This window comes from Colobus angolensis, unplaced genomic scaffold, assembly GCF_000951035.1.
Source record: "Colobus angolensis palliatus isolate OR3802 unplaced genomic scaffold, Cang.pa_1.0 Scaffold88, whole genome shotgun sequence".
NCBI classification, from domain to species: Eukaryota; Metazoa; Chordata; class Mammalia; order Primates; family Cercopithecidae; genus Colobus; species Colobus angolensis.
The window spans coordinates 5,767,921-5,795,195 of record NW_012122709.1 but is presented as its reverse complement, the minus strand read 5'-3'; the positions used below and the strand labels follow the sequence as shown (position 1 = coordinate 5,795,195).

The 27,275-nt window shown below is 39.6% G+C and overlaps 3 gene segments (V, D, J or C); all 3 read left to right on the top strand.

The window, feature by feature from the left end:
* Positions 1-27,275, top strand: part of LOC105503813 — a 908,479-nt gene that overhangs the window by 625,934 nt on the left and 255,270 nt on the right.
* The window catches only part of LOC105503812, a 594,664-nt gene that overhangs the window by 347,541 nt on the left and 219,848 nt on the right, over positions 1-27,275 (top strand).
* Positions 4,510-5,186, top strand: LOC105503809. The segment is given in 2 exon segments: positions 4,510-4,616; positions 4,853-5,186. Coding segments are annotated over 2 exon segments (363 nt in total).

Here is a 27,275-nt window from a genome sequence, read left to right as displayed (position 1 = left end):
AGAGTCCCTGCTAGAGCACTTCCCACCTAGTAGTTTGAATTCCAGCTTCCACACAGGAAGAGGAGGAGCCTGGCTCCTCCCCACTGCAAAGGATGCTAACTTCTGTGACTCCACCCCAGTGCACAGGCCGCTTGGAATTTCTCCAGGGACCCCCTCCCACCTGGCTGTCTCACTGCCAAATGTCCACCCTGTCAGCAGTAAATACAACACTGAGCCTTCAATGTGGAATCATCCGTCAAAGGAACCAACCACACACTAGTTGGCAAGTTGATTATGTTGGACCACTTCCACTCTGGAGGTATCAGGAATTTTTTTTCTTATTAATACATATTCTGGGTGTGAATTTGTGGTCTCCTCCAAAGTGCCACACATAGTTGCATGAACTGAGGGTTCAGAGTGTCTCATTGATCATTCTGATCATCAAGGGATTTCACATCTCTTGCATCAACAGACCCACTTTATATCAAGGGCGTGTGACAGTAGTCATGTCATATAGCATATAGCTTCATCATATAGCATTAGCCATGAACCACTAGCCTGATAGAACTTTGGAATGACCACTTAAGGGCCCAGTTAAAGCACTAGCTTAGAGACAGCACTCTGAGGGGCTGAAAAGCTATTCTTCAAGATAGCGTTGTGTCCCTGTTACATAAAATACATGGACCTGAGTACCAAGGGGTGGAAGTAGGACTATCAGCCCATCAACCACCACTTTTAGTAACCCACTTTTGTGCTTCCTGTTCTGCTGGACTAGGGATTCTGGTTCCCTTTGAGGGGGAAAAGGGAGGATGCTGCTTCTACAAGGGAAACAGTAAGGTTTTTACCAAACCCAAGGTTACATATACTACCTCATAATTTGGGGATCTTCACGCCAGTCCTGGAGGCCAGAAATGGAGTTACTACTCTGTCAGGGACAGTTGATCCTGATTATCATGAAGCTAAACCCCACAGCAGAACTGGGGAAATATGTCTACAACTCAGGGAATTCACTGGGATGACTTTTAGCACTTTCATGTCAGTGATTATTATAAATAGGCAACTGTAGCAACTACAGCCTGACAAAAGCAGACTAACCAGGGGTTTATACCCCTCAGTGATGAAGGTCTAGGTTACCTCCCTGGAAAAGAAATCTAGAGCAGTAGAAAAAAATGTCAGCCGAAGATGAGGAGAATCAAGAATAAGTAGTATAGAAGGTAGATAGAGGAGATAATAAATATGAATTGCAGACATGGAACCAACTATAGCAAGCGTAGCTTGTCCCAGTAACCCTCTTGTTGTCAACAACAACAACAACAGCAACAACAAAAACTAGTGCTCTGTATGGATTTAACGCAGAGCGCAAGTGGATCTGAGCAAGACAAGGAGTGAACTGTATAGATACTGTTGGTTCCCTACCGATATCTCCCAGGCAGTCATGCCAACACACTGGACACCACTCGCTGAAAATCCCAGCAACCCTGAAGACGACTTTGACTTTCTGGCCATGAATGTGGAGGGTATGGAGAACAAGCCAGAAATGCAAAAGAGTTAATGCTGCAAAAGCAGTTCTTAATCAGTGATAGACAGTGAGTTTAGGCATGATTACTCCAGTTTCTTCATGACCCATTTGGCATAGTTCCAAAGAGTATGCTATGGAGTTATTGTGACAGGTAGTTAGACAGGCATGAATGGGGCACAAGAGAGCTCTCCCTTCCACCCACCAGGAATCATCAGGTGATGGTTTGGCAGTTATCACATTGCCTCTCTAAAAATGATAATTGGCAGCAGATTATCACTGGCAACTTGCCCAACAGATAAAGACACTTGAGATTGGTAATCAGCTTCCAATAAAATCTCAGGAATTGGCCGAGTGAACCCAGCATGCACATTAAGAGACAAAACAGCAGAGTATGACCTTCTAGGGGCACTCCACCAGAAAAAGGAAGAAAGCCTCAGATGGGCATGCGTACAACTTCCTAAACACACTGCTCATGCCCACTTCCCAAGCAGGAAGGAGAGCACTGTGCATGCGGGCAACCATCCTAAGGGAAGAATCATGGGAAAGGGGTGCAAGATGCTGGAGGTAAGTCAGCATATAAAATCTTCAGATTAAGGTTAAAGGCTGCACTTGTCCTTCAAGTTGTCCACTTGGGTCTCTTCCAAGCATACTTTCCTTTCTCTCCTGCTCTAAAGCTTTTTAATAAAATTCCACTCCTGTTCTTAAACTTGCCTTGGTCTCTCCTTCTGCCTTATGTCCCTCAGTCAAATTCTTTCTTCTAAGGAGGCAAGAATTGAGGTTGTTGCAGACCCATATGGATTCACCACCAGTAACTCAGAACCTTCTACCCCTAACATTATCCAGCTGCAGTAAGCTGCAATTTCCATAGTGGTAACTGTCTTGATGGCACATTCTGTATTGGCTTCCTTCCTTCCCTGATTTACCTCCTACCCATGTTTTGCCAACAAAAAGAGTTAAACTCTGTAAAATAGTTAAAGAGATTGATTCTGAGCCAAATATGAGTGACCACGGCCCGTGACACAGCCCTCAGGAGGTCCCAAGAACATGTGAAAGGTGGTTGCAGTGCAGCTTGGCTTATACATTTTAGGGAGACATGGGACTTCAATCAGATACATTTAAAAAATACATTGGTTCTATCCAGGAAGGCGGGACAACTCAAAGCAAGAGGCAGTGGGGTCAGTGGGAGTGAGGGGCTTCTAGTTTATAGGTAGATTTTAAACTTTTCTGGTTGACAATTGGTTGAGTTTATCTAAAGACCTGGGATTAATAGGAATGTCTGAATTGCGATAAGAGGTTGTAGAGACCAAAGTTTTATCAGGCAGGTGAAGCCTCCAAGTAGCAGGTTTCAGAGAGAATGAATTGTAAATGCTTCTTATCAGACTTAAGGTCTGTGTTGATGTTAATGCCAAAGAGGTATGATGAAACAGGTCTGACCACCAGTTCCCATTCTGGCCTGAACCAATCTCTCAAGTTGAATTTTAAGAGAGCCCTGGCCAAGAAGGAAGTCCATTCAATGGTTGCAGGGGGCTGGGGAGCCTTAGAATTGTATTTTTGGACTACAGTTTCCTAGAGTCACCTACAGTAAACTATTTACACACAAATTATTGTGTTGAAGCTGACTTTTAGGGATCCAAAACCGAGATACAGGAATTCAAATCATGAGACAAGGGTGAAGATTATCTAGAAGAAATGTTGGTGTCCCTTCTCTTATTGCTACCAAGCTGAGCTTTGCAGCACAAGGGATTTTAGCAGCCTCATTCAGGACGGGTCCCAGTGCTTACAACTCCTTAAGCATCTCTCTGAGTGGGGAAACTCAGCCACCTACCTCTGTGACAGAGAATTCATGCTCCTCAGACAGCACCCAGTACATAACAGGGCCCCCATTCATATGCCCAGTTTGGGGACCCCAACTCAGGAATTACATAAGGATCCCTGACACTCTCTCTGGAAATGCAAAATTCTAAAGAATCAGAGTAAGGTATTTAAAAAGTGTTTTTTTCACAATATTTTTTCATAATGGAATGAAAATGATCAGAGCAATTCTTGATATAAATACAAATTAAACTGAGGCAATTTAGTGCTGATGAGAACTTCTGCAATAGTTATTCCAGAGCTTCTTGATATAGCATAAACAAGGCAGTTTTGTTTGTTTGTTTGTTTGCATTTGTTTGTTTTTTGAGATGGAGTTTCACTCTTGTCGCCCAGGCCAGAGTGCAATGGCACAATCTCAGCTCACTGCAACCTTCGCCTCTCGAGTTCAGGAGATTTTCTGGCCTCAGCTTCCCCACAGCTGGGATTACAGGCAAGTACTACCATGCCCAGCTAATTTTTGTATTTTTAATAGAGATGGAGTTTTACCATGTTGCCCAGGATGGTCTCAAACTCCTGACCTCAAGTGATCCGCCCACCTCGGCCCCCCAAAGTGCTGGGATTACAGGCGTGAGCCACCACACCTGGCCAACAAGGTTATTTTTTTAATCCATGTAAAATGTGAGCACAATTAGACACTACATATTCTGCTTTTACTTATCTCTGAATTTACTCGATGCTCTTTTCAGCCACAAGCATATACGGTTTTTCTCATTATTTTAAGAAATTGTAAAAATGTAAAAATTTGAATATAAACAGGCATATTCTTACCCAAAATTAAGTGTTCATAATTCATAAGATTTGCTTTGTAAGTTTTATTTTTTTTTAGATAAGAAGAAAAATAAAATCACAGTTTGCCATTTGTTGTGAATGGAGTCAGAGGTTTCTGCCCACCATTCCGGGTCACGCTGTCCTCTTCAAGATTAGGTCTTACTAAAAACAAATTTGCCAGCTCCATTTTCTCTTTCTAAGCTAGTTAAAAGCACTCCAGAAACATTTTTTATTTTCATTTGAAATTATAACCAGAGGCCTATTTTCTGAGAGACCAAAAAGTGTTCAGAAACATTTTCCTCCTTGAAACCTAGTCACCCACCCACCTATCATAGCATTTCCTGCCCTGAAGGAGAATTCTCACCAAGCACAGAGGAGAACCCAGATCAGAGCAGAAGACTTTTCACTCTGCAGGGGAGCGCTGTCAGCATGACACGTGTGAGCTTGCTGTGGGCAGTCGTGGTCTCCACCTGTCTCGGTAAGGAAGATGTAGGTCTTTCTTTATAAAGGCATCTACTGGGTCTCTGAAGCAGGAGGGATTAACAGAACAGCAACTGCATTGCCTCTTAGAGCCCAGCTACCTGGAAGCAGAAATATACTGCCTGAGGTTGGAATCACAAAGAAAGGTGTGTGGGAATGGCAATCAGCTTGTGAGTCTGTTTCTTTCTCTCACATGATATCCCAGTGAAGTCCTTTCTCTCCTCTTTCCCACAGAATCCGGCATGGCCCAGACAGTCACTCAGTCTCAACCAGAGATGTCTGTGCAGGAGGCAGAGACCGTGACCCTGAACTGCACATATGACACCAGTGAGAGTGATTATTACTTGTTCTGGTACAAGCAGCCTCCCAGCAGGCAGATGATTCTCATTATTCGCCAAGAAGCTTATAAGCAACAGAATGCAACAGAGAATCGCTTCTCTGTCAACTTCCAGAAAGCAGCCAAATCCTTCAGTCTCAAGATCTCAGACTCACAGCTGGGGGACGCCGCGATGTATTTCTGTGCTTTCATGAAGCACACAATGAGATGAGCAGCAGGGAGAGGCTTACAGAAACCTCAGACCTCAGCATCTGTGCAAAGGTCATAGGGTGCGAAGGAAGTGGAGGGGTAATAGGTATAGAAAATCACTGACTTCTCTTGGAAATAAAAGCTTCTCCTATTTCTTCTCCTATAAGAAACTCAGAGAGATCACTGTCTGCAAGCTTCAATCCTTTAAGTAACAGTACAGATAATGACGTGTGCAGTGCATTCCAGTTTGACAAAGTGCCTTCACTAAGGTACTTATTACAGGTCAGATTTCCTAAGCATTTTCTCTGTCCAGAAAATTTTTATAATTTGCCTGGGCACTCTTACCTCCAGGAATTTTAAGTCTTTTCCATTGGTTAATTGTTGCTTGTTCTTTTATTTGTCCATCTAATCCAAAGCTGCATCTCCTTAGAACAAGGTACCCATTTGAGAACACAACGGGTGTGACAATGGTGGCATAACCAGGAAGGGGACCCGCTGGGCCCACCACAGACTTAAGAGATGACCTAGGTCCACCTGCAGTAGAACCTAGAAGAATGATGAAAAGGCTTTGAAATGCTCCACTGAAGGGCCAGCTCGTGGGCAACACCTCAGTGATTGAAATGCTACGCTTCAGAAAATGATAATATTCGTTAAACCACTGGCTGATACATGGTGTTGTGGCAAAAGTTTAGAAACCAAGAAATAGACATAGAATAGAGTCTTCTCATATCATTCCCTATACCTCATTTTCAGAATTTGTGTTTCCCTTTCCCACAACCCTAGGATCTGCTAGATTAGAGGTCCTAGTTCCCAAGGAAGGATGCTCCCTTCAGGGATTTAGTAACCTGCAGCTATGGCTGCCACTTTTAGGTCACTCTGAACCCTTTGTGCCAATAGCCCAGCAGGCAAAGAGAGGAGCTATTAGACTGGAAGGGGTAAGTGACCCTGATTATCATGAAGCACCAGGTTGTTGTGACTCAAGGAGGGTGAGGAGGAATGTGGCTATAATGTAAATATTTCACATTGGTGTCTGCTGATGTTTCCATGCCCAATACAAGCAGCAACCAACAGTTCTTGTAGCAACAAGACCTGAAAAGGGCAACGTGACCAAGAACTGAGACTCTTCAGCAATGAAGTTTTAAAGAACAGAAGCTCATGTCATGCAACCTTCCTGTATTAAGGGCATTAAAGAGATTGTAATCAGAGGCAACCTTGAAGACACAGCGACACAATGGAAATAATGTAGGGCAAGTGTGCATCTGAGCAGTGCAAAGAAAGGACTGTAACTGATATCATATGTGCCTTGTTGTCCCATCCAAATGTCTCTCTGATTTTAGCTAGGGTTGTGGTAGATAATCACACTCACCTCATGCTGGTAACATCCAGCATTAAGCACACTCTATGTTTTGTTTTGTTTTGTTTTGTTGCTTTCTACCCCAAGGGCTTCTCTAATGTCTCAGGAGATCTCTTAGTTTAAGGGCAAGCACAGCCTGAAATTATAGGGACACTACCACCCCTGTTGGCAAACACCAACCAATGGGGAAAAAGAGCCAGGGGATAAACGCATTAGCTTTGTGTCCTTTAAGTAGACAATTCTGAGAGGCAACCTGTATGCTTCTCGGGAGATCCTACCAGAACCGAGTTCCACTTGAGTCGGTATTGCTCCACCCACTTTCTTCTTTTACAGCTTATTTTTATAGATCAAGGGAGTACAAGTGCCACTTATGATACATGGATATATTGTGCAGTGGTGAAGTATGGGGTTTCAGTGTAACCATCACCTGAATAGTGTACATGGTACTCAATAGGTACTTTCTCATTCCTCATTCTCCTCCCACACTCCCACCTTTTCAAGTCTCCAGTGTCTGTTATCTTTGTCCATGTCTATGCATTATTTAGCTTCCATTTATAAGTAAGAATATGTAGTATTTAAATTTCTGTTTCTGAGTTACTTCACTCAAGATAATGGCCTCCAGTTCCATCCATGTTGCCATAAAAGACATGATTTTATTCTTTTTATGACTGAGTAGAATTCCATGGTGTGTGTGTGTGACATTTCCTTTATTTAATCATCCATTGATGGACACTTAGGTTGATTCCATATCGTTTCTGTTGTGAATAGTGCTGTGATCAACACAACAGTGAAGTTATATTTTTGATATAATAATTTCTTTGGTGGAGGGGTAGATACCCAGTAGTGAGATGCTGGGTTGAAGAGTAGTTTTATTTTTAGTTCTTTGAGAAATCCCCATACTGCTTTCCGTAGAGGTTGTACTGATTTACATTCCCACCAACAGTGAATAAGTGTTCCCTTTTCTCTGCATGCTTACCAAACATCTGTTGTTTTCTGACTTCCTAATGATAGCCATTCTAACTGATGTGAGATGGTATCTCATTGTAGTTTTAATTTGCATTTATCTGATGATTCGTGGTGTTGAGCATTTTCTCATGTTTGCTGACCATTTGTATGTCTTCTTTTGAGAAACGTCTGTTCATGTTCTTTGCACACTTTTCAGTGGGCTTATTTGTTTCTTGCTTGTTGAGTTGTGTGAGTTCCTTGTAGATTCTGGATATTAGTCCTTTGTTGGATGCATGGTTTGCAAATATTTTCTCTCATTCTGTAGGTTGTCTATTTAATTTGTTGATTATATATTTTGTGGTGCAGAAGCTATTTAGTTTAAGTCCCATTAGTCTATTTTTTGTTTTGCTGCATTTGTTTTAAGATCTCAGTCAGAAATTCTTTGCCTAAGCCAAGATCCGAAGGAGTTTTTCCTAGGTTTTCTTGCAGAATTTTTATAGTTTCAGGTTTTATATTTCAGCCTTTAATTCATCTTGACTTACTTTTTGTACATAGTAAGAGAAACAGATCCAGTTTCATTCTTCTGTGTGTGGCTAACTAATTTTCCCAGCACTGTTTATTGAATAGGGTGTCCTTTCCCCAGTGTATGTCTTTGTCTACTTTGTCAAAGATCAGTTAGTTGTAGGTATGTGGCTTTATTTCTGGATTCCATAATCTGTTCCATTGATCTGTGAGTCTGTTTTTAATACAAATACCATGCTATATTGGTACTATAGCCTTATAGTATCATTTCAAGTCAGGTGATATGATGCATCAAGATTTTTCTTTTTGCTTAGGATTGCTTTGGCATTCAGGCTCTTTTACTGTTTCATATTAATTTTAGCATTTTTTCCTAATTCTGTGAAAAATAATATTGGTATTTTGATAGGAATTGCATAGAATCTACATATGGCTTTAGGCAATATGGTCACTTTAATAATATTGCTTTTTCCAGTTCATAAGCATGAGATGTTTTTTCATTTATTTGGGTCATCCACAATTTCTTTCATCAGTGTTTTGTAGCTTCCTAGTAGAGATCTTTTACCTTTTTGTTTAAGTGTATTTCTAGGTATTATTCTGTGGCTATGATAAATGGGATTATTTATTTTGTGGCTATTATAAATTTCATTTGCAGCTTGGTTGTTACTGATGTATAGAAATGTTACTTATTTTGTACATTGATTTTGTATCTTAAAACTTTACTAAATTCACTTATCAAATCTGGGAGTCTTTTGGCGGAGCCTTGAGGGTTTTCTAGGTATAAGACATATCATCAGCAAACAGATATTTTGACTTTTTCTTTTCCAGTTTGGATGCCTTTTATTTCTTTCTCTTGCCAGTTGCTCTGGCTAGGAGTTCCAGCACTATTTTGAATAAAAGTGGTGAGAGTGGGCATCCTGCTTTACCCATTTTCTCACTCCTGCTTCCTGAGATCACTTCTTAAATAAACTACCTTCACCCAAGGTAGTTTCAGGCTCTGTTTTGGGGGGAAATCAAACTAACACAAGGAATCTTTGGAAATCCAAAGATTCTTTGAAAATTTAACAAAGAAAGAACAGAGGAGAGTTCAAGGTGAACCTTACTGGGCTGAGCTAATAAAGGCAAGTGAGTGCTTGAGTGAGTAATTGTAAAAAACAGATGTCACATTTCTTTCCAAAGATGATGAGGCAAATCGCATTTGCTAAACTCCAATCTCTGCAGATATGTGATTATGTCTTTTCAGTGTTCAAAAACTTTACTTTCAAAGTTTTAGCTCTTTCAATTGTCTCTCATTTCCCCTCCCCAAATTTTCTGACCCTTTACTATTTGAACTTCATTCCTAGTTATTCCCAAAATATGCCTCTCTTCTAGTCAGTTTATTACCCTTACTGGCTCATAAGCACTTAAAGCTCATTTGCTGCCTCTAGCATTTCTCTACTGGTTGTTCCACCCACCCAAATTTCTCTTTTATGTATATTTCTGACTGCTTGAACCATATGAATCTTATAACGACCATCAGAAATCTCTCTTCCCTCCAAGATTTCTTCTCCAATAATCAAAGAATCCTTTAATTCCTTCTCTTCCAAATGTCATACAGTACCAACTGTGAACCAAACAATCCAACTCTTACCGACATACCTTCTTGAGGCATTTGTTATTGTTTCAAGGTACTCATCTTTCCTCCCCAAATACATTATATTCTCTATGCAGATAGAGTTTGCCTTGTACCCTTCATAATTCCTCACTGCTCTTAGCACAGTATTAAGCACATACTAAGTGCTGATAAGGCACAAATATTTTGCTTACAGTTTAAATTATAATCATGCTATATTTCTGAAAGAATATCAAGGAAAAATGTTTCTCTGAGGATGTAAGATGTGATAGAAGGTAGAATTTAAGAAAGCAGTGATAAAGGAAAGGACAGATACATTTTAAACATCCAAGTATTTTGATTTAGTGGAAACAAATCTGAAACTCATAAAAAGATTACTTCTAGAATACATTTCCTTTTTTTTGTTGTTTTTTTAATAGATTTATTTATTTATTTTTTAATTCTTATTTTTTAAATTATCATACTTTAAGTTCTAGGGTACATATGCACAACGTGCAGGTTTGTTACATATGTATACTTGTGCCATGTTGGTGTGCTGCACCCGTCAACTCGTCAGCACCCATCAACTCGTCATTTACATCAGGTATAACTCCCAGTGCCATCCTTCCCTCATAACCCCTCCCCATAATAGGCCCCAGTGTGTGATGTTCCCTTTCCCGAGACCAAGTGATCTCATTGTTCAATTCCCACCTATGAGTGAGAACATGCAGTATTTGGTTTTCTGTTCTTGCGATAGTTTGCTGAGAATGATGGTTTCCAGCTGTATCCATGTCCCTACGAAGGACACAGACTCATCCTTTTTTATGGCTGCATAGTATTCCATGGTGTATATGTGCCACATTTTCTTAATCCAGTCTGTCACTGATGGACATTTGGGTTGATTCCAAGTCTCTGCTATTGTGAATAGTGCTGCAATAAACATTCGTGTGCATATGTCTTTATAGCAGCATGATTTATAATCCTTTGGGTATATACCCAGTAATGGGATGGCTGGGTCATATGGTATTTCTAGTTCTATATCCTTGAGGAATTGCCATACTGTTTTCCGCAATGGTTGAACTAGTTTACAATCCCACCAACAGTGTAAAATTGTTCCTATTTCTCTACATCCTCTCCAGCACCTGTTGTTTCCTGACTTTTTAATGATCACCATTCTAACTGGTGTGAGATGGTATCTCATTGTGGTTTTGATTTGCATTTCTGTTATGGCGAGTGATGATGAGCATTTTTTCATGTGTCTGTTGGCTGTATGCATGTCTTCTTTTGAGAAGTGTCTGTTCATATCCTTTTCCCACTTTTTGATGGGGTTGCTTGTTTTTTTCTTGTAAATTTGTTTGAGTTCTTTGTAGGTTCTGGATATTAGCCCTTTGTCAGATGAGTACATTGCAAAAATTTTCTCCCATTCTGTAGGTTGCCTGTTCACTCTGATGGTAGTGTCTTTTGCTGTGCAGCTCTTTAGTTTAATTAGATCCCATTTGTCAATTTTAGCTTTTGTTGCCCTTGCTTTTGGTGTTTTAGACATGAAGTCCTTGCCCATGCCTATGTCCTGAATGGTATTCTCTAGGTTTTCTTCTAGGGTTTTTATGGTATTATGTCTAACATTTAAGTCTCTAATCCATCTTGAATTAATTTTCGTATAAGGAGTAAGGAAAAGATCCAGTTTCAGCTTTCTACTTATGGCTAGCCAATTTTCCCAGCACCATTTATTAAATAAGGAATCCTTTCACCATTTCTTGTTTTTCTCAGGTTTGTCAAAGATCAGATGGCTGTAGATGTGTGGTATTATTTCTGAGAAAAATCACAAGCATTCTTATACACCAGTAACAGACAAACAGAGAGCCAAATCAGGAATGAACTTCCATCCACAATTGCTTCAAAGAGAATAAAATACCTAGGAATCCAGCTTACAAGGGATGTAAAGGACCTCTTCAAGGAGAACTACAAACCACTGCTCAGTGAAATAAAAGAGGATACAAACAAATGGAAGAACATACCATGCTCATGGGTAGGAAGAATCAATATCGTGAAAATGGCCATACTGCCCAGGGTAATTTATAGATTCAATGCCATCCCCATCAAGCTACCAATGACTTTCTTCACAGAATTGGAAAAACCTGCTTTAAAGTTAATATGGAACCAAAAAAGAGCCCACATTGCCAAGACAATCCTAAGTCAAAAGAACAAAGCTGGAGGCATCACGCTACCTGACTTCAAACTATACTACAAGGCTACAGTAACCAAAACAGCATGGTGCTGGTACCAAAACAGAGATATAGACCAATGGAATAGAATACATTTCTTACTAAACCAAGTTCTTTCCATACAGAGAAGTCCTAGAAACAGCCTCTGTAATTATTTCTTTGACCTGAAGAGGGCACTGTTTGCTCCTGTTGATAGCAGTTGTTTACAAAAAATGATCTTATTTTGAAGAATCTGCTATTCCTAATACATACGAAATAACTAGAACAAATCCTATGTTATCTGTAGAGTCTAGGTCAGATTTCCACATCCTGGAATCAAATTTTCCACCAGTTTAGAAAGGTCAAACCATGGAGGAGCTTTTAGGAACTGTATTTGTGATCTGGTGACTTTGGCCTGGATGAGAGCTGAGTGAATTCATGTCATCAAGAACACAGAGGACTCAGAAGGTTCTGAGAACTAGTCTCTACATTTTACAGAAGGGATTCAAAGAATAAATAAAATATTTAATTCACCCTTTATTTAACTTACCCTTAATTCATCTTTTTAAGAAAATTTGCTATCAAGAAAGGAAAGCTCTTCCTGACCAACTGTCCAGAAAGACAGAACCAGTCTCTGTTCTCCAGAGAGACAGAACCAATAGGATGAATATATAGATATATGAGAGGGGATTTATTAGAAGAATTGGCTCGTGCAATTATGGAGGCTGAGAAGTCCCATGACAAACTGTCTGCAAACTGGAGAACCTGGGATGCTGGCAGTAGTGTGGCTAGTCCAAATCCAAAAGCCTGAGAACCCAGGGGGCCACTGTCATAAGTCCTAGAGTCCATAGGCCACAGATCCCAGAGTTCTTGTGTCTAAGGGCAAGAGAAAAAGAGTGTATCCCAGCTCCAGGGGAGAGAGAGACCAAGTTGCTTTTCCTAGGTTTCTGTTCTACCCAGGGCCCTAGTAGACTGGATGCCCACACTGAAGATGGATCTTCCCCACATATTCCATTAAGACTCACAAGCTAATGTCCTCTGGAAACACCCTCAAATATACCCAAACACACCCAAAAATAATGCTTTACCAGTTCTCTAGGTATTCCTTAATTCCGTCAAGTTGACACCTAAAATTAACTATCACCCCATCCACGAAGGAAAGATGTTTTATCATCTACCATAATTATCTGAACAGTGTTTCAGATCCATGGTTATAGAATGAAAAAGATCTAGAACAAATCTAATGCCTTGGTTTCTGTTCTTGTTAACTAGGGTTTTGTAGTGCAGGGGAAGATAAGCAGCCTCCTTTAGTGCTAGTACCAGCTCCACCTCTCCCTGAACCACAAGACCACCCAGTCGAGGGACTTAGCCATCTACTTCTGTGCTGCAGGGAACCTACATGCCCCTGAAAGCACCTAAATGCACCATCCCCTCCACCCTGCATTGGGATCTCCACTCGGGGGTTAGTAAACCATCTTCATCACCTCCTCTGACCAAACAAATATTGTAAATGAATATAACAAATCAGAGAAAATCTTGTTTAAAAGACTTTTAAAACATTTTTTGTTCACTGTATTTTCAGATAAGGAATTCACAGTCACGAGAACCCTGACCATGAGCTGTCTGAGGTGATTAGGACTGGGCACCCTGAGTGTTCTTTCATCAAGATCCACTCATCTAAGAGGGGCTATCTCAGTGATTGGAGCGGCTTCTCCCACTTGTGCCATTAATTGCTGAGGTGCCTTGGTTTTTGAATCTGTAACAATTCTCCCACGAGAACGTGAGAATAGGTGTGTGATACTCACATATTTTTCTCCTAGTTTTTACTGTTTATAGTCTAACTAGCTAACTCCAGTAGGGTTGATATCCCAAGGAAGCACAGTAGAATTTCCCAGACTGCCCAGAAAGGGTTCTGCTTCCACAAAAAGGCAGCCTTCTGCCCACCTCACCCATATTTGCCCACTTACAAGTTATTTTATATACATCGCTTTATTTGGTCTTCAATGTTCAATAACTTGATTAACTGTGGAAGCTGGGAACTGATTGGATGATAAATACAAAATACCAAAGTTCTTATTGCATAGGCCCCAGAGGGTCACAAAACAAGATAGATCTTGTCTGAACTGGCAAGATCTATCTATGGCCACACCACCCTGAATGTGCCCAATCTCATCTGAAATGGCAAGATCCATTGCAGCATTGGAACCCCCAACCAGCATTGCAATTGCAGGCCCAGTGAGCCCAGGCAAGAGGCAGAAAACATTCGCTCTTGAGACCCTAATTAGTGAACTCATAGCTGCAGCTGGCCTGAGACTGGGAGAGAAGACAGCCCAATCTTCTAGAGTTTCCTATACAGACTAGAGAGTGGTGGCACATGCCTGTAGTCCCAGCTACTTGGAAGGCTGTGGTGGGAGCACCACTTGAGCCCAGGAGGTTGAGGCTGCATAGTTGTGCCACTGCACTCCAGCCTGGGTGACAGAGTGAGGCCCTGTCTCAAAAGGAAAAACAAAAAGGACCAGAGAGGAGAAGGGGGTAAATTGTAAAGTAATAGCATATTTACCAACTTTCTGTGAATTTGTCCAGAAAATAGTAGGTAGTGCAGAAATTTAATACCAAGCAAACAAGAGAACTAGACCACTACAGAAGAAACTCAAATGCTGTACTTTAAGAAGTCCTCTGGAGTTAAGAACATCTGTGGCAGAATGCCCACTGTTAATACCATTTCCAAGTGGAAATAATAAATGGGAAGAGAGAGTTAAGACCACCACTCCCTACACAGCAAGTCAGCTTTTAATTTAGTCTTTAGTCTCCTTCTTGGTTTACAGGGGGAGAAGTTTACATAAAACTGAACTATAGAGAAGTCTTATCTAAGATTGGATGACACAAATTCAGTAGGGAGAGAGAATTAATGCAAATGAAACTAGTAGTTCTCTGTATTGTGAGTTTTCATTTTTGCTCTGTTGTCTCTTCTACAAAATGAAGACTAATTCCTGACCTTTCCTCCCTCAAAGAAGAATGTGTGCATGAGGAAAAATCAGGTGCCAATGAAAAGCTGTCAGATGTGCAACACAGAATGTTCCCAAATGAATTTTATGTTAATTGTTCTGAGTCTTCCTTCACAAAGTCATTAACAGAAGCACACAAAAGCCCTTGCCACCAGTATTGTAGAGCTTCTTGACACAGCCAAAATCAGATATTTTTTTTTTAAAAAAACAGAAAGTCTTCAGCAAATTACAGTATAATTAGATATCAAAATTCTGGTTTCAATTTTCTCTAGACTATCTGAATGTTATTGCTGTTGTTATTATTTTTCATCATTTCTCAAAGTATTAAAATACAATTTGGTCAAACAATTACATAACCAATACCTGTGCTATCATAACCCAGAGATAATTTTCTGATATTGGCTTCAAGACAGAGGAGGGAAAGAAAAAAAGGAAAGAAGGAAGGAAAATAAAAGGAAAAAAGAGGAGTAAGGGGAAGGGAAGGAGAAAGGGTAAACGGGAAGGAAAGAGAGAGAGAGAAAGTGGAAAGACAACAAAAGCTTATAGAGAAAACTGAAGTCACAACATCAGCTTGGCCTGTCTTTTCCCCACCCATCTCATTCTCCTCTCCAAATTATGTCTTTAAAAAACAATTTATCAGCTCCCTTTCCTCATCATTTTTATTCCCAAATAAATTACAGTTCTGACAACATCTTTTTTCATTAAACATTATAGTCAAAGTTTTTCTGAAGCAAAAGACAAAAAGTATCGAGGAGCTTTCCCTAAGGGAGACATCACAAAAGCCCACCTGACATCCCATTTCCTGTTCTGAAGCAGCTACGGCACCAGTACAGCTGATACTCAAGGTTCAGATCAGAAGAGGAGGCTTCTCACCCGGCAGCAGGGACCTGTGAGCATGGCATGCCCTGGCTTCCTGTGGGCCCTTGTGATCTCCACCTGTCTTGGTAAGGAAGGCGCATGTATTTACCTTAACTAGTATTCAATAGAACAGAGAAGTGGGAAGAAAGATTAATTGTGCAGGAATCTAATCTCCTCATTGGGCCCAGCTATTAGAGTCAAGAAAGTTGATGAATTTTGTCAGAGGTTTGGATCAAGAGGAAGAAAGATGGGTTGCAATGGGTACAGGCTTGTGAGTCTGTTTCTCTCTCACACATGATATGCCAGTGAGGTCCTTTCTCTCCTCTTTCCCACAGAATTCAGCATGGCTCAAACAGTCACTCAGTCTCAACCAGAGATGTCTGTGCAGGAGGCAGAGACCGTGACCCTGAGCTGCACATATGACACCAGTGACAGTGATTATTATTTGTTCTGGTACAAGCAGCCTCCCAGCAGGCAGATGATTCTCATTATTCGTCAAGAAGCTTATAAGCAACAGAATGCAACAGAGAATCGTTTCTCTGTGAACTTCCAGAAAGCAGCCAAATCCTTCAGTCTCAAGATCTCAGACTCACAGCTTGGGGACGCCGCGAGGTATTTCTGTGCTTATAGGAGCACACAGTGAAATAAGCAACAGGGAGAGGCTTACAGAAACCTCAGACCTCAGTATCTGTGCAAAGGTCAGGCGCAAGTGTTCAGGGTTATAGGAACACAAAGAGGAAATCATTGTCTTCACTAAAGGAAAAAAAAATGTATCTGACTATAAGAAACACAGAGGGGATGTCTATAAGCTGTAATTTTTGAAATAGTAATAAAATAATGAATCCACACATGCTTTATAGATTTTCAAAGTACCTTCACATGTTAATTCATTAAACCTGCACAAACCTGTATGTTACATAGGTCAGATAAGATACTCTAAGCATCACTGCTATCCAGAGAATCTTAGAGCTTGACCTAAAGCTCTATTCTTTTAGAATTGTGTATTTTTGCTTTATTATTTTAATTACTATCTGTCTGTACATCCCATGATCATATCAAAGTCAATATATCCAAAACTGAATTTCTTACTGTCTCCACAAGCCTTTATTTTTTCTTCTTTTTTTTCTCCTCAGCCTTGCTCAAGATTCAGGAACACAATAAAAGTTTGCTATTCCTGCATTTCCAGTTTGGGGAAATTCTTCACCCTCGACTTTCCAGCCTGGGCTATCAGACTTTTATGCATACCTTATTACTTTCTAATTATAAAACGGTGCCAAAAAAACCACTACATCATGTCAGACTCACTGTTTCCCATCTATCCATCATTCTTTCTGACTTTAACCTGGCTTCATCCTGTATTTCTTAACGTTCTTTAAAGCATCATTTGTCTTGACATAAGAAAGTAAAGAAAGAAAGCAAACAATTGTCAAGTAGGATTCCATGTACTGCTAGTACTCACCAGCAAATGCTAAAAAAATAAATAAATAAAAATAGAAAAGGAAGTTAACTTCTGGTAATGCTATAATTGCTTCTGGTAAGGCAACCTAGCCGGTGGTGACAATTTAGATAAACCTGGTCTAACAGTGAGGCCAAGCAGCTGCCATGGTCCAAGTCACCACACCTATGTCTTCTGAGACTTGGGAGAATTCTCAGAATTGGGAGATACCTGGACCGTGAGAGGATTCTCCAATTATGCTAAGGGAAAAATTAAAATAAACGAAAAAAATAATGCCAACATTTCTTTTTATGCCCACAATTCCCCCAATACATCTCCTTCACTATTAAGCCCCTTGTGGAGCATTTTATTCTATCTGCTCACTGTGGGTGGTGAGAGGCAGTTTGGAATGACAAACAGCTGAAATAATTAAGTTCAATAAGCAGGCTCCAGAGCTTAGGTTGGGGGTCTGTTTGGAATGAGTGGTGAGAGCGACTGGATGTGGAAGAGGCTAAGGGGAGGCCAAGACCAAACTGCGGAATCATAATTCAGGTTGTTGAGTCATTTCCCAAACACAACAGCTTCTGTAATGCCACACCCTAGCCCAGCTCAGCACCCAGAGTTCTGCTTGTCTGAAAAAGTAGGGTAGGCACCAATCAAAATGAAAACCTTTCTCTCACACAAGGAAGACACCTTCAGGCTATTCAGGTTTTGCCCTCCCTTTTACCCCTGAGGCCCATCAGTCATGCAGACTTAGATTCAGGCTAGTTACCAAGTTTCATATCTAAACTCACTTCTTTCCATCCTTGCTTCTAGTGCTTTCATGCAGCTCCTCTCATTTGAATTAATAAATAATCATTCATCTACTCTGTCTACCTTCAACTGTGTCCCCTTTTAATATGGTTTAGCTGTGTCCGCACTCAAATCTCAACTTGAATTGTATCTCCCAGAATTCCCACATGTTGTGGGAAGGAACCAGGGGGAGGTAATTGAAACATGGGGGCTGTTCTTTCCCATGCTATTCTCGTGATAGTGAATTAAGTCTCACAAGATCTGATGGGTTTATCAGGGGTTTCTGCTTTTGCTTCTTCCTCATTTTTCTCTTGCCGCCGCCATGTAAGAAATGCCTTTCACCTCCCACCATGATTCGGAGGCCTCCCCAGCCATGTGTAACTGTAAATCCAATTAAACCTCTTTTTCTTCCCAGTCTTGGGTATGTCTTTATCAGCAGCATGAAAACAGACTAAAATACACCCTTCAAACATTGCTTCACATAGCTGCCCGAGTGAGCATCCTATAATAAAGATCAGATCATGTACACATACCTCTGCCTCAATAAAGCCTCATTTCACAGAAGGCCCACAGAAAGGCCCTGTGATTATTTAGAATATAGGTCCATCAGAGCGGAGGCCACCACTGTATTTCCAGCACTTACCATGCCTGACAGGGTAAATGGTCAGGGTCATCTACTGATGGATTAATTAGTCTGTCCCCTGCTTAGCAACTTAGCCTCATTTGTTGCCATATTCCCACCCCCCAACACCATACATGCCCAACCTCTCAGCAAATGAAATTGTTTCCTACATCTATGCCTTTGCCAGCATTGTCCCCTCAGCATGGAATGCCCATCCCCAATTAACCACTTGCCTATTATTTGAAAGGTTCGCAAGCCTCCCCTCTTCTCTTAATCCTTGTCCTGACCCTCTTGCACTGGTAGAACTGATCACTTTCTCCTTTATCTCCTAACTGAAACCCTAAGCATATTTCTAATGTGGCAAATCTAACACTTCATGGTGTTTATAGGTGTTGTTCACTGTCTCCTCACTAATATGCAAACGTTAGTTACCAAGGACACAGTTTTACTCATTTCAGTAGCAACTGTGCTTACAACAATCTTTAATTCACAGAAATGATTTTTTAAAGTTTTTTGAATGAAGGTAGTTAATTGATGGGCATTTTCCTCATTAAACATTATAGAGTAAAAATATAAACATTATAGAGTTTTCTATTTTGCTATCTCCTCCATAGTTGTGTCAACTCAGAATTCTGAGCTAACTCATAGGACTGTATGGCATGTCAAAAATTAATAGTAACAACAGTATCATGCTGATAATAAAAATATTAGTAGTAGCTAACAATTATTGAGTATCTATATGTACCCCATATTCTGAGAGGTGCATGACATGCTTTATATCATTTAGTAGTCCCAAGAAATCCAGCTGTAGCTACTATTGATATTCCAATTTTATGTGAAGAATTAATATAAGTTCAAAGAGGCCAAAATGCCTAGAATCACACAATGTATGGCTCCTCAACCATTGGACTTTTTCCCTTCCCAAAGGGTGGCAAATTGCTATAGCATCTCAGTCTTATTAATGTAAGACACATAGAACATAAGAAAGAAATTCATGAAGACAGTGCTGTATACCATACATGCACTTGTAGTCCTCACTTTTTCTAGAATAGTAATTGCAAGATGAGACTTATTTCAATTATCTTTATTAATAGAAGTTAAATGTAAAAAATGACACTATTACCGTTATTGTTTACATAGGAAATTTGTGCCTGTTTAACATTAGTTTGTAATTATTTGACTTGGGATTACACAATATTTTAAACTTCTTCAGTGCATTTTTCAATAGCATTTAAGTTTAAAATGCAGTCTTTGGCAGGGGCATTAATAAATGTTTCAAATGTCATTTTGTATAACTCTATGAAGAATACAAGAGTTTAGAAGAAATTTCTAACCTTCCCAAGTTATCCAAATTTCCAAGTTATCATAGGAAAATCCTTCCTTTGTAATTTTTTAAACTTTTTTGTATATGGTTGGGTGTTTCTATGAAAGCTGCTTTTCCATTTTTTTGCTTCAGTGATAAACGAATATATTGTGAAAATGTTCCCATATAAACAAGCAGTTTTTCTATAGCATGAGTTTTCCATGGCTATATTATATTTTTGAAATATACCTCATTTTACTCAATAACTTGAGGTTTTTTTGTTTTTTGTTTTTTGTTTTTCAGGTAGAGTCTCACTCCACCACCCAGGCTGGAGTGCAGTAGTGCAATCTTAGCTCACTGCAACCTCTGCCTCCCAGGTTCAGGCAATTCTCCTGCCTCAGCCTCCTGAGTAGCAGGGATTACAGGTGTGCACCACCCTGCACAGCTAATTTTTGAATTTTTAGTGGGGGTTTCCTTGTGTTGGCCAGGCTGGTCTCAAACTGCTGACCTCAATTGATCCGCCTACCTCGACCTCCTAAAGTGCTGGGTTTGCAGGCATGAGCCTCTGCGCCCGGCCTAACTTGAGTTGTTGATCGAGTAAATCAACAAATACAGTAAGCATGATAAGTACATTGTTTCCAAACTGGAGCTATTATAAGTAAAACAGTAATTTTAAAAATATACTTGTACATAGAATAGTATGCAAGTAAGAGAGAGCCCAGATCAAAGTAACTGAAGCAAAACAAAACAAAACAAAAATCTGTTGGCTAATAAAACTGAAAAATCTGGGTTAACCACTTTAGGAAGGACTGGACCAAATGCTCAAATCATGTCACCACAGCATGTCTCTATCATTTAGCTCTTGTTTATATTGGCTTTACTCTGAAGCAAGCTCAGGCCCACGTGATGGCAAAGATGGCCGCCAGGAGCCTCAGACTTGTGTCCTACTGTGTTAGTTTCCTCCTGCTGCTGTAACAAATTACCACAAAAATGGTGGCTTAAACAATATTACTTTATTATCCTACAGTTTGGGAGTTCATAAGTCTCAGTGCACTAACACAAAGGTGTTGGCAGGGCTATGTTCCTTCTATAGGCTCTAAGGGAGACTGAGTGAAACCCTCAGCTTCCCTGGCTTCTAGAGGCTGCTGCATCCCTTGGCTCATGGCCGTCTTCCATCTTCAAAACTAGAAATCACAGCACTGTGACCTCTACCACCATTGTCACATCTCCTCTCACCCACATGGCCCTTCTGAGCCTTGACCCTTGAGATTACATTGAGATCCCCCAGATATTCCAGAATAATCTTCCCATCTCAAGATTCTTGGTGAATCCCATTTTCTGAATCACATTTTCAAGAACATTTGCCACATAAGGTAACATATTCACAGGTTCTGGGGATAGGTGGTGGACATTGCTATAGACCAAATGTTTGCGTCCCTTCAAAATTTGTATGTTGAATTCCTAATCCCCAAGGTAATGGTATTAAGAGAAAGGACCTCTGAGAGGTGATTAGGTCATGAGGGTGGAGTTCTCATGCGCGAGATTAGTGCTTTTATAAAAGAGGCCCCAGAGAGCTACCTTGCTCTTTCCACCATGTGAGAGCACAGCAAGAAGGCACCGTCTATGAACCAGGAAACGGCCCTCACCAGACACTGAATCTGCTGCTATCTTGATCTCGGATTTCCCAGCCTTAATTGTGAGAAATAAATGTTGGTTGTTAAAGCCAACCAGTCTATGGTATTTGGGGTATGACAGCCGCAATGGATGAGACAGCCATCTTTGGAGAGCTATTATTCTCTTTACCATACCTACCAAATTAACAACTCCAGCAGAAGAAAGAGGCTTCTTTTGTGATAATTCCAGAAAATGTCATGGGCTGACTTTGCTTAGACTGATTTCTTCAGATTTAGGAAACAGGCAGAGGTGGCTCCTCAAGGCAAAGCCAAGATGCTACTAGAAGAGGAATGAATAATGGATACATAAAAATAACAGATGACCCCAATGCTATTAATTTCTTTCAAGCTCCTTTGTGCCATCAGAAAGCAGTAATAAACTCACATATCAATTCCAATAAAATAATTTTTTAAATCGCCCAAACTTACATTTCAATATAGCAAGCAAAAAGCAATGAATAAAATTGCTTCACTAAGATATGGAAGCTCTGTTGACCAGAAATTCAGCACAGATAGTTATTCAAGATAATTTCAATGTGTTCAGCAGATAAAGGGACAAATAAGAACTCTTTAGTGGCAACTTTAGCTGAGGGATGTGTTAAATTGTATATTTGGTAGATTGAAACTAAAGAATAAAAAAAGAGACAGCTTGATATAACTCTCTATGCCAAACCCAGTGTTACACTGTAAATCTAAAACTCCAGAAAAAGTTTGAAAGCAACAAATATGAAGTCAGGAAAATCATTCTAAATTACCAACTATTTAGGTATAATCTTGAGCATTTCAGCTGTAGGTGAAAGTCTTATTTAATCAGCTCACATAGATTCTCACATGCTATGAATAATAGTTCATTTGGATATCTCTTAAAAACAAGGAGGGATAAAGATAGGAAGGAAGAAAGCTGGCAGGCAGTAAGAGCCAAAGTAAAGATATTATTTTGATTAAAATATACTCATTGTTGAGGTATCCACAAATATTTGAGAACATATTGAAGAAGTAAGACAGGTCAGAAAATATAAGTATATGATCAGCACTTAGTGAAAACAGTTGAAGAGAAAGAAAGAGCAAACGAAAAATTGCTTAAAGCAACACAGATATTCAAAGATAAAGAATTAAAGCCGAAATAAATGTGACAGAAATGGAATGGAAGGAAAATGAGGATAAATGTTTAAAAAGTTATGAAACATTGGCAAAAATAGCTGAAGAATGCAGAATAAAATGTCCCAGAAAACATTTATCAAAGGGTTATATTTTATTAGCATTCAGTAGTCACAAGGCAAGAAATATTATGATAGCTATAAATAAATACATGAGAATGTTTAAGGTTTTATGATGATCGCGGCTTTACTGTTCAATATATATTAAATAAACCACAAGTTACCTATAATACAGTTCTGAATAAAATTTAGGAAAAGTAGAGTCAAGTGCTTCAATATAGAAAAATACAGAAATAATTAACCATAATGCAGACAAAATGACACCCAGTTGTAGACAGCACTACAAGCATTGAAATATTCAGAATATTATTTGATTAAAAAAAAACTTATGTAAAGATACCCTAAGCAATACCAACACACACACACACATACACACGACACACACACTATATATAGGAAGGAAGAAAGTTTCTTTATTGGGGACACAGTTTACACATTACCTCATGTTTCTATGAGATGCTATAAGAAAAATTCTCTTAAGATTTACTACATGGATAATACATTTATATAGTGTCTGTGTGTATGTATAGCAAACTCTAATATATATATATACACATATATGGATATCTTACAGTCTTATAGACTATGAGAGTGAGAGTAAGAGAGAGAGAGAGGAGTGTATACCCTATTTCCTCTCAAAAAGGCCATATTCTGGCGACTCCCTTACTCCCCATTCCCTACTATCCAATTTGATCTAGCCTTAGATTTCCCAGGAGGTTCTCTTCCAGAAAAATGCCTGTAGCTATAAAGTAATCTTCATCTTGGCTGTTTCAAATTTCAATGCAGGATTCCTATTGAGCCAATACCTTACCATTTTCTTTCCTTCGTGGAACTGTGCTTTGTCATGATGCAATAAGTTTTCTATTAAGTATATCATAAACAACAGTCCTACAGAATTCATCATTGGACATACTATAGCTTCTTTATTGGGGACACAGTTTACATATTACCTCATGTTTCTATGAGACACTATAAGAAAAATTTCTCTTAAGATTTACTACATGGATAATTTGTACCTATACTTGTAGTTTGTTTTTATCATATGGATGAGGTAATTATCAAAGGACTGATTGTTTTCCTTCTTCACACTGACTGCGAATAAGTTCAGAGCCAATGTTAGTTTAACTCCAACTATAGAGGCTGATTTCATATATTTTGATTCCAAATCTAATTCAAGGTTTATGTTCCTGCCCTTATTTCTTTTCTTGATTTTCATATTTCTTTGCTGTTGTTTTTGTAGATTTTTCTGTGCCTTATACCTTTTTTCAAAGATAATTAAAACAGTTTGTGAATTCAGCGGGGTAGATAAATGAATGAGGCAGACAGAAAGGAAATTTACATGGTGGGGTAACAAACTTACATAATATGTAGATGCATATAAAAAGACACACGAAGAAAACAATTTCTCTAATATATCTAATCCTCCTTTTGAACGATCCCATCCACCAAATAGTCAAGAAACGTAAATTCTATAAATTGCAATTAACAATGTCTCATTTTATTCAGGTTTAAAGAGTTCCTTTCACTTTAAATATTCAGTCCATTTAAGTTCAATTCCATGTTAGGGCTGATGTAAAGTGTCTCTTAGATGACTCGGTCTCTTTAGGTGATATGTTTGGAATTCCACCACCTTACCCTTTTCTTTCCATGATGAAATTTAGGTGATAAGGGGAGAGAGTAGAGTGTCACCTGAGGCAAAAAAAAAAAAAGGCTTAAATCCATGCATTGCCTTCTGGATCTTTCGGTCTGAGCAGCTGAGCAGCTGAGCAGCCAATCTACTCTGTTCCCTGTGTAGGTACCTATTTATGTATGGATTGTCCCACCCGGACTTTTGGGATTATGTGTTGACACCACTGCTGAAGCCAATTGTTTCAGCTGCTTGACTCCATCTCAAAGACCCTCATCATGGGCACTTCTTTGTCCTTAGCCCAGGACTTTGCCAGGTCACTAGCCCTCTCAACTCTCTGCATCTACTTCCCGGACCCCTGGGGACTTTTGGATTCCCTGCACCTGTAAACAGACCATGGGGATTCTAGAAAGTAGCCTTTGACTCACATAGCCAACCCTTGATTTTTCTCCAGGGCCATCTTCCTACACCATAAGTGAGACTTCCTCCAGTACTTATCTAAACACTTCTAGCCTTTCCTAACCCAATCAGTGTCTGCCTTTAGCAGACCAGGGAAAGACCAGAGTCCTGACACCTAAGTTCCTTGTTCTGCCTCCACTTTTCTTTATCCTCTAGGACCCAAAACACTGACCTCCCTCTCTGTCCTGCGCTTTCCTGTCAAACTTATGTAAAACTCTGTGATCAAGTCCAGCTAGCCTTACATATAATATGGTAAAGAATACAATAAATAATTAAGAAAAAAGTTTTACACCTGAAAAAAAACCTTACTTTTAAGCCAGTTCTCTTGTTAAGTAATCAAAAATCCAAATTTAGATGTCAGAGCTGAATATTAATTCTTTCTATTTCCATTCCTCTCAGAATAATCTAATCTCTCCCCACTCAAGACAGATAGATTCCTCAGAAGAATATAGATAAGGTTATGTATCTGAAAATGTAAAGGAGAAAAGAATATTAATACATTTCAAAAATATAATCTCAATTACAAGTAGAGGGAGCAAATATTTTATATCTCCAAGAGCACACATGGGAAAATCACCATAGATACTTTCAAAGAAAGTAAAAGACTGCCAAAATCGTAAGAAATTAAGAAAATGAAGAAAAGACAAGCCACAGACTGGGAGAAAATATTTGCAAAACACATATGTATTTTTTTTAAGTGATATCCAAAATGTACAAAGTACTCTTAAAACTCAACAATAAGCCGGGCATGGTGGCTCACGCCTGTAATCCCAGCACTTTGGTAGGCCAAGGTAGGCAAATCACCTGAGGTCAGGAGTTTGAGACCAGTCTGGCCAACATGGCAAAACCCTGTCTCTGCTAAAAATAGAAAAATTAGCCAGGCATGGTGGTGGCAGCCTGTAATCTCAGCTACTTGGAAGGCTGAGGCAGGAGAATCACTTGAAACTGGGAGGTGGAGGTTGCAGTGAGCTGAGATTGGGCCATTGCACTCCAGCCTGGGCAACAGAGCAAGACTCCATCTCAAAAAATAAATAAATAAAATAAAATAAAACCCAACAATAAGAACACTTAAAACCCAATGAAAAAAAATGGGCAAAGATCTGAACAGACACCTCACCAAACAAATTATATAGATGGTAAATAAGCACATTAAAAGATGCTTAACATCAAATATTATTAGGGAATTGCACATTAAAACAGTGACATATCACTACATGCCTATCAGAATGGCTAAAATCCAAAACACTGAAACCATCAAATTTTGGTGAGGATATGGAGCAACAGGAACCCTTATTCACTGCTGGTAGGAATGCCACTTTGGAAGATAGTTTGGCAGTTACTCATAAAACTAAACGTTCTCTTAAGATATGACCCAGCAATCATGCTCCTTAGTTTTAACTCAAGTGAGTTGAAAACTTTTGTCCCCATAAAAATCTGCATGAAAATGTTTGAAGTAGCTTGATTTATAATTGCTAAATCTTGAAATCAACCAAGATGTCCTTCAATAGGTGAATGTATCAACAAACTATGGTACATCTATACAATGAAATATTATTCAGTGATAAAAAGACATGACCAGGCCGGGTGCAGTGGTTCACACCTGTAATCCCAGCACTTTGGGAGGCCGAGGCGGGCCGATCACCTGAGGTCAGGAGTTCGAGATCAGCCTGGGCAACATAGTGAAACCCCATCTCTACTAAAAATACAAAATCAGTCGGGTGTGGTGGCACATGCCTGTAATCCCAGCTACTCGGGGAGGCTAAGGCAGGAGAATCACTTGAACCTGGGAGGCAGTGGATGAGGTGAGCCAAGATCATGCCATTGCACTCCAGCCTGGATGAAAAGAGTAAATCTTCATCTCACTAAAAAAAAAAAAAAAAAAAAAAAGACATGACCACAAAAGACGTGGAGGAACCTTAACTGTATATTGCTAAGTGAAAGAAGCCAATCTGAAAAGACTGTATACTATATCATTCCAACTATAAAACATTCTGGACAAAAACAAAACTATGGGGAGAGTACACTGATCAGTGGTTGCCAAAGGTTTTGCAGGGAAGAAAGAAAGATGATAAATAGAACACAGGGAATTTTTAGACCAATGAAGCCATTCTGTACAATACTATAAGAGTTATAAGAGTGGATTATGTCATTATATACTTGTCAAAACTCATCTAATGTATAACATAAAGAGCAAAGTCTAATGTAAATTATGGGCTTTAGTTAATAATATATTAATATTGGCTTATCAATTGTAACACAAGTATGACATTAATATAAGATATCGATAATAAGGGAAATGGGGAGGATGAGGGTTGAGGGGGTGTATAAGAGCTCTATATTTCCACTCAGTACTAATACATCACGTGCTAGTCTTAATCTTTTTTTTTTTTTTTTTTTTTGAGGTGGAGTCTCGCTCTGTTGCCCAGACGGGAGTGCAGTGGTGTGATCTCGGCTCACTGCAAGCTCCGCCACCTCCCGGGTTCACGCCATTCTCCTGCCTCAGCCTCCTGAGTAGCAGGGATTACAGGTG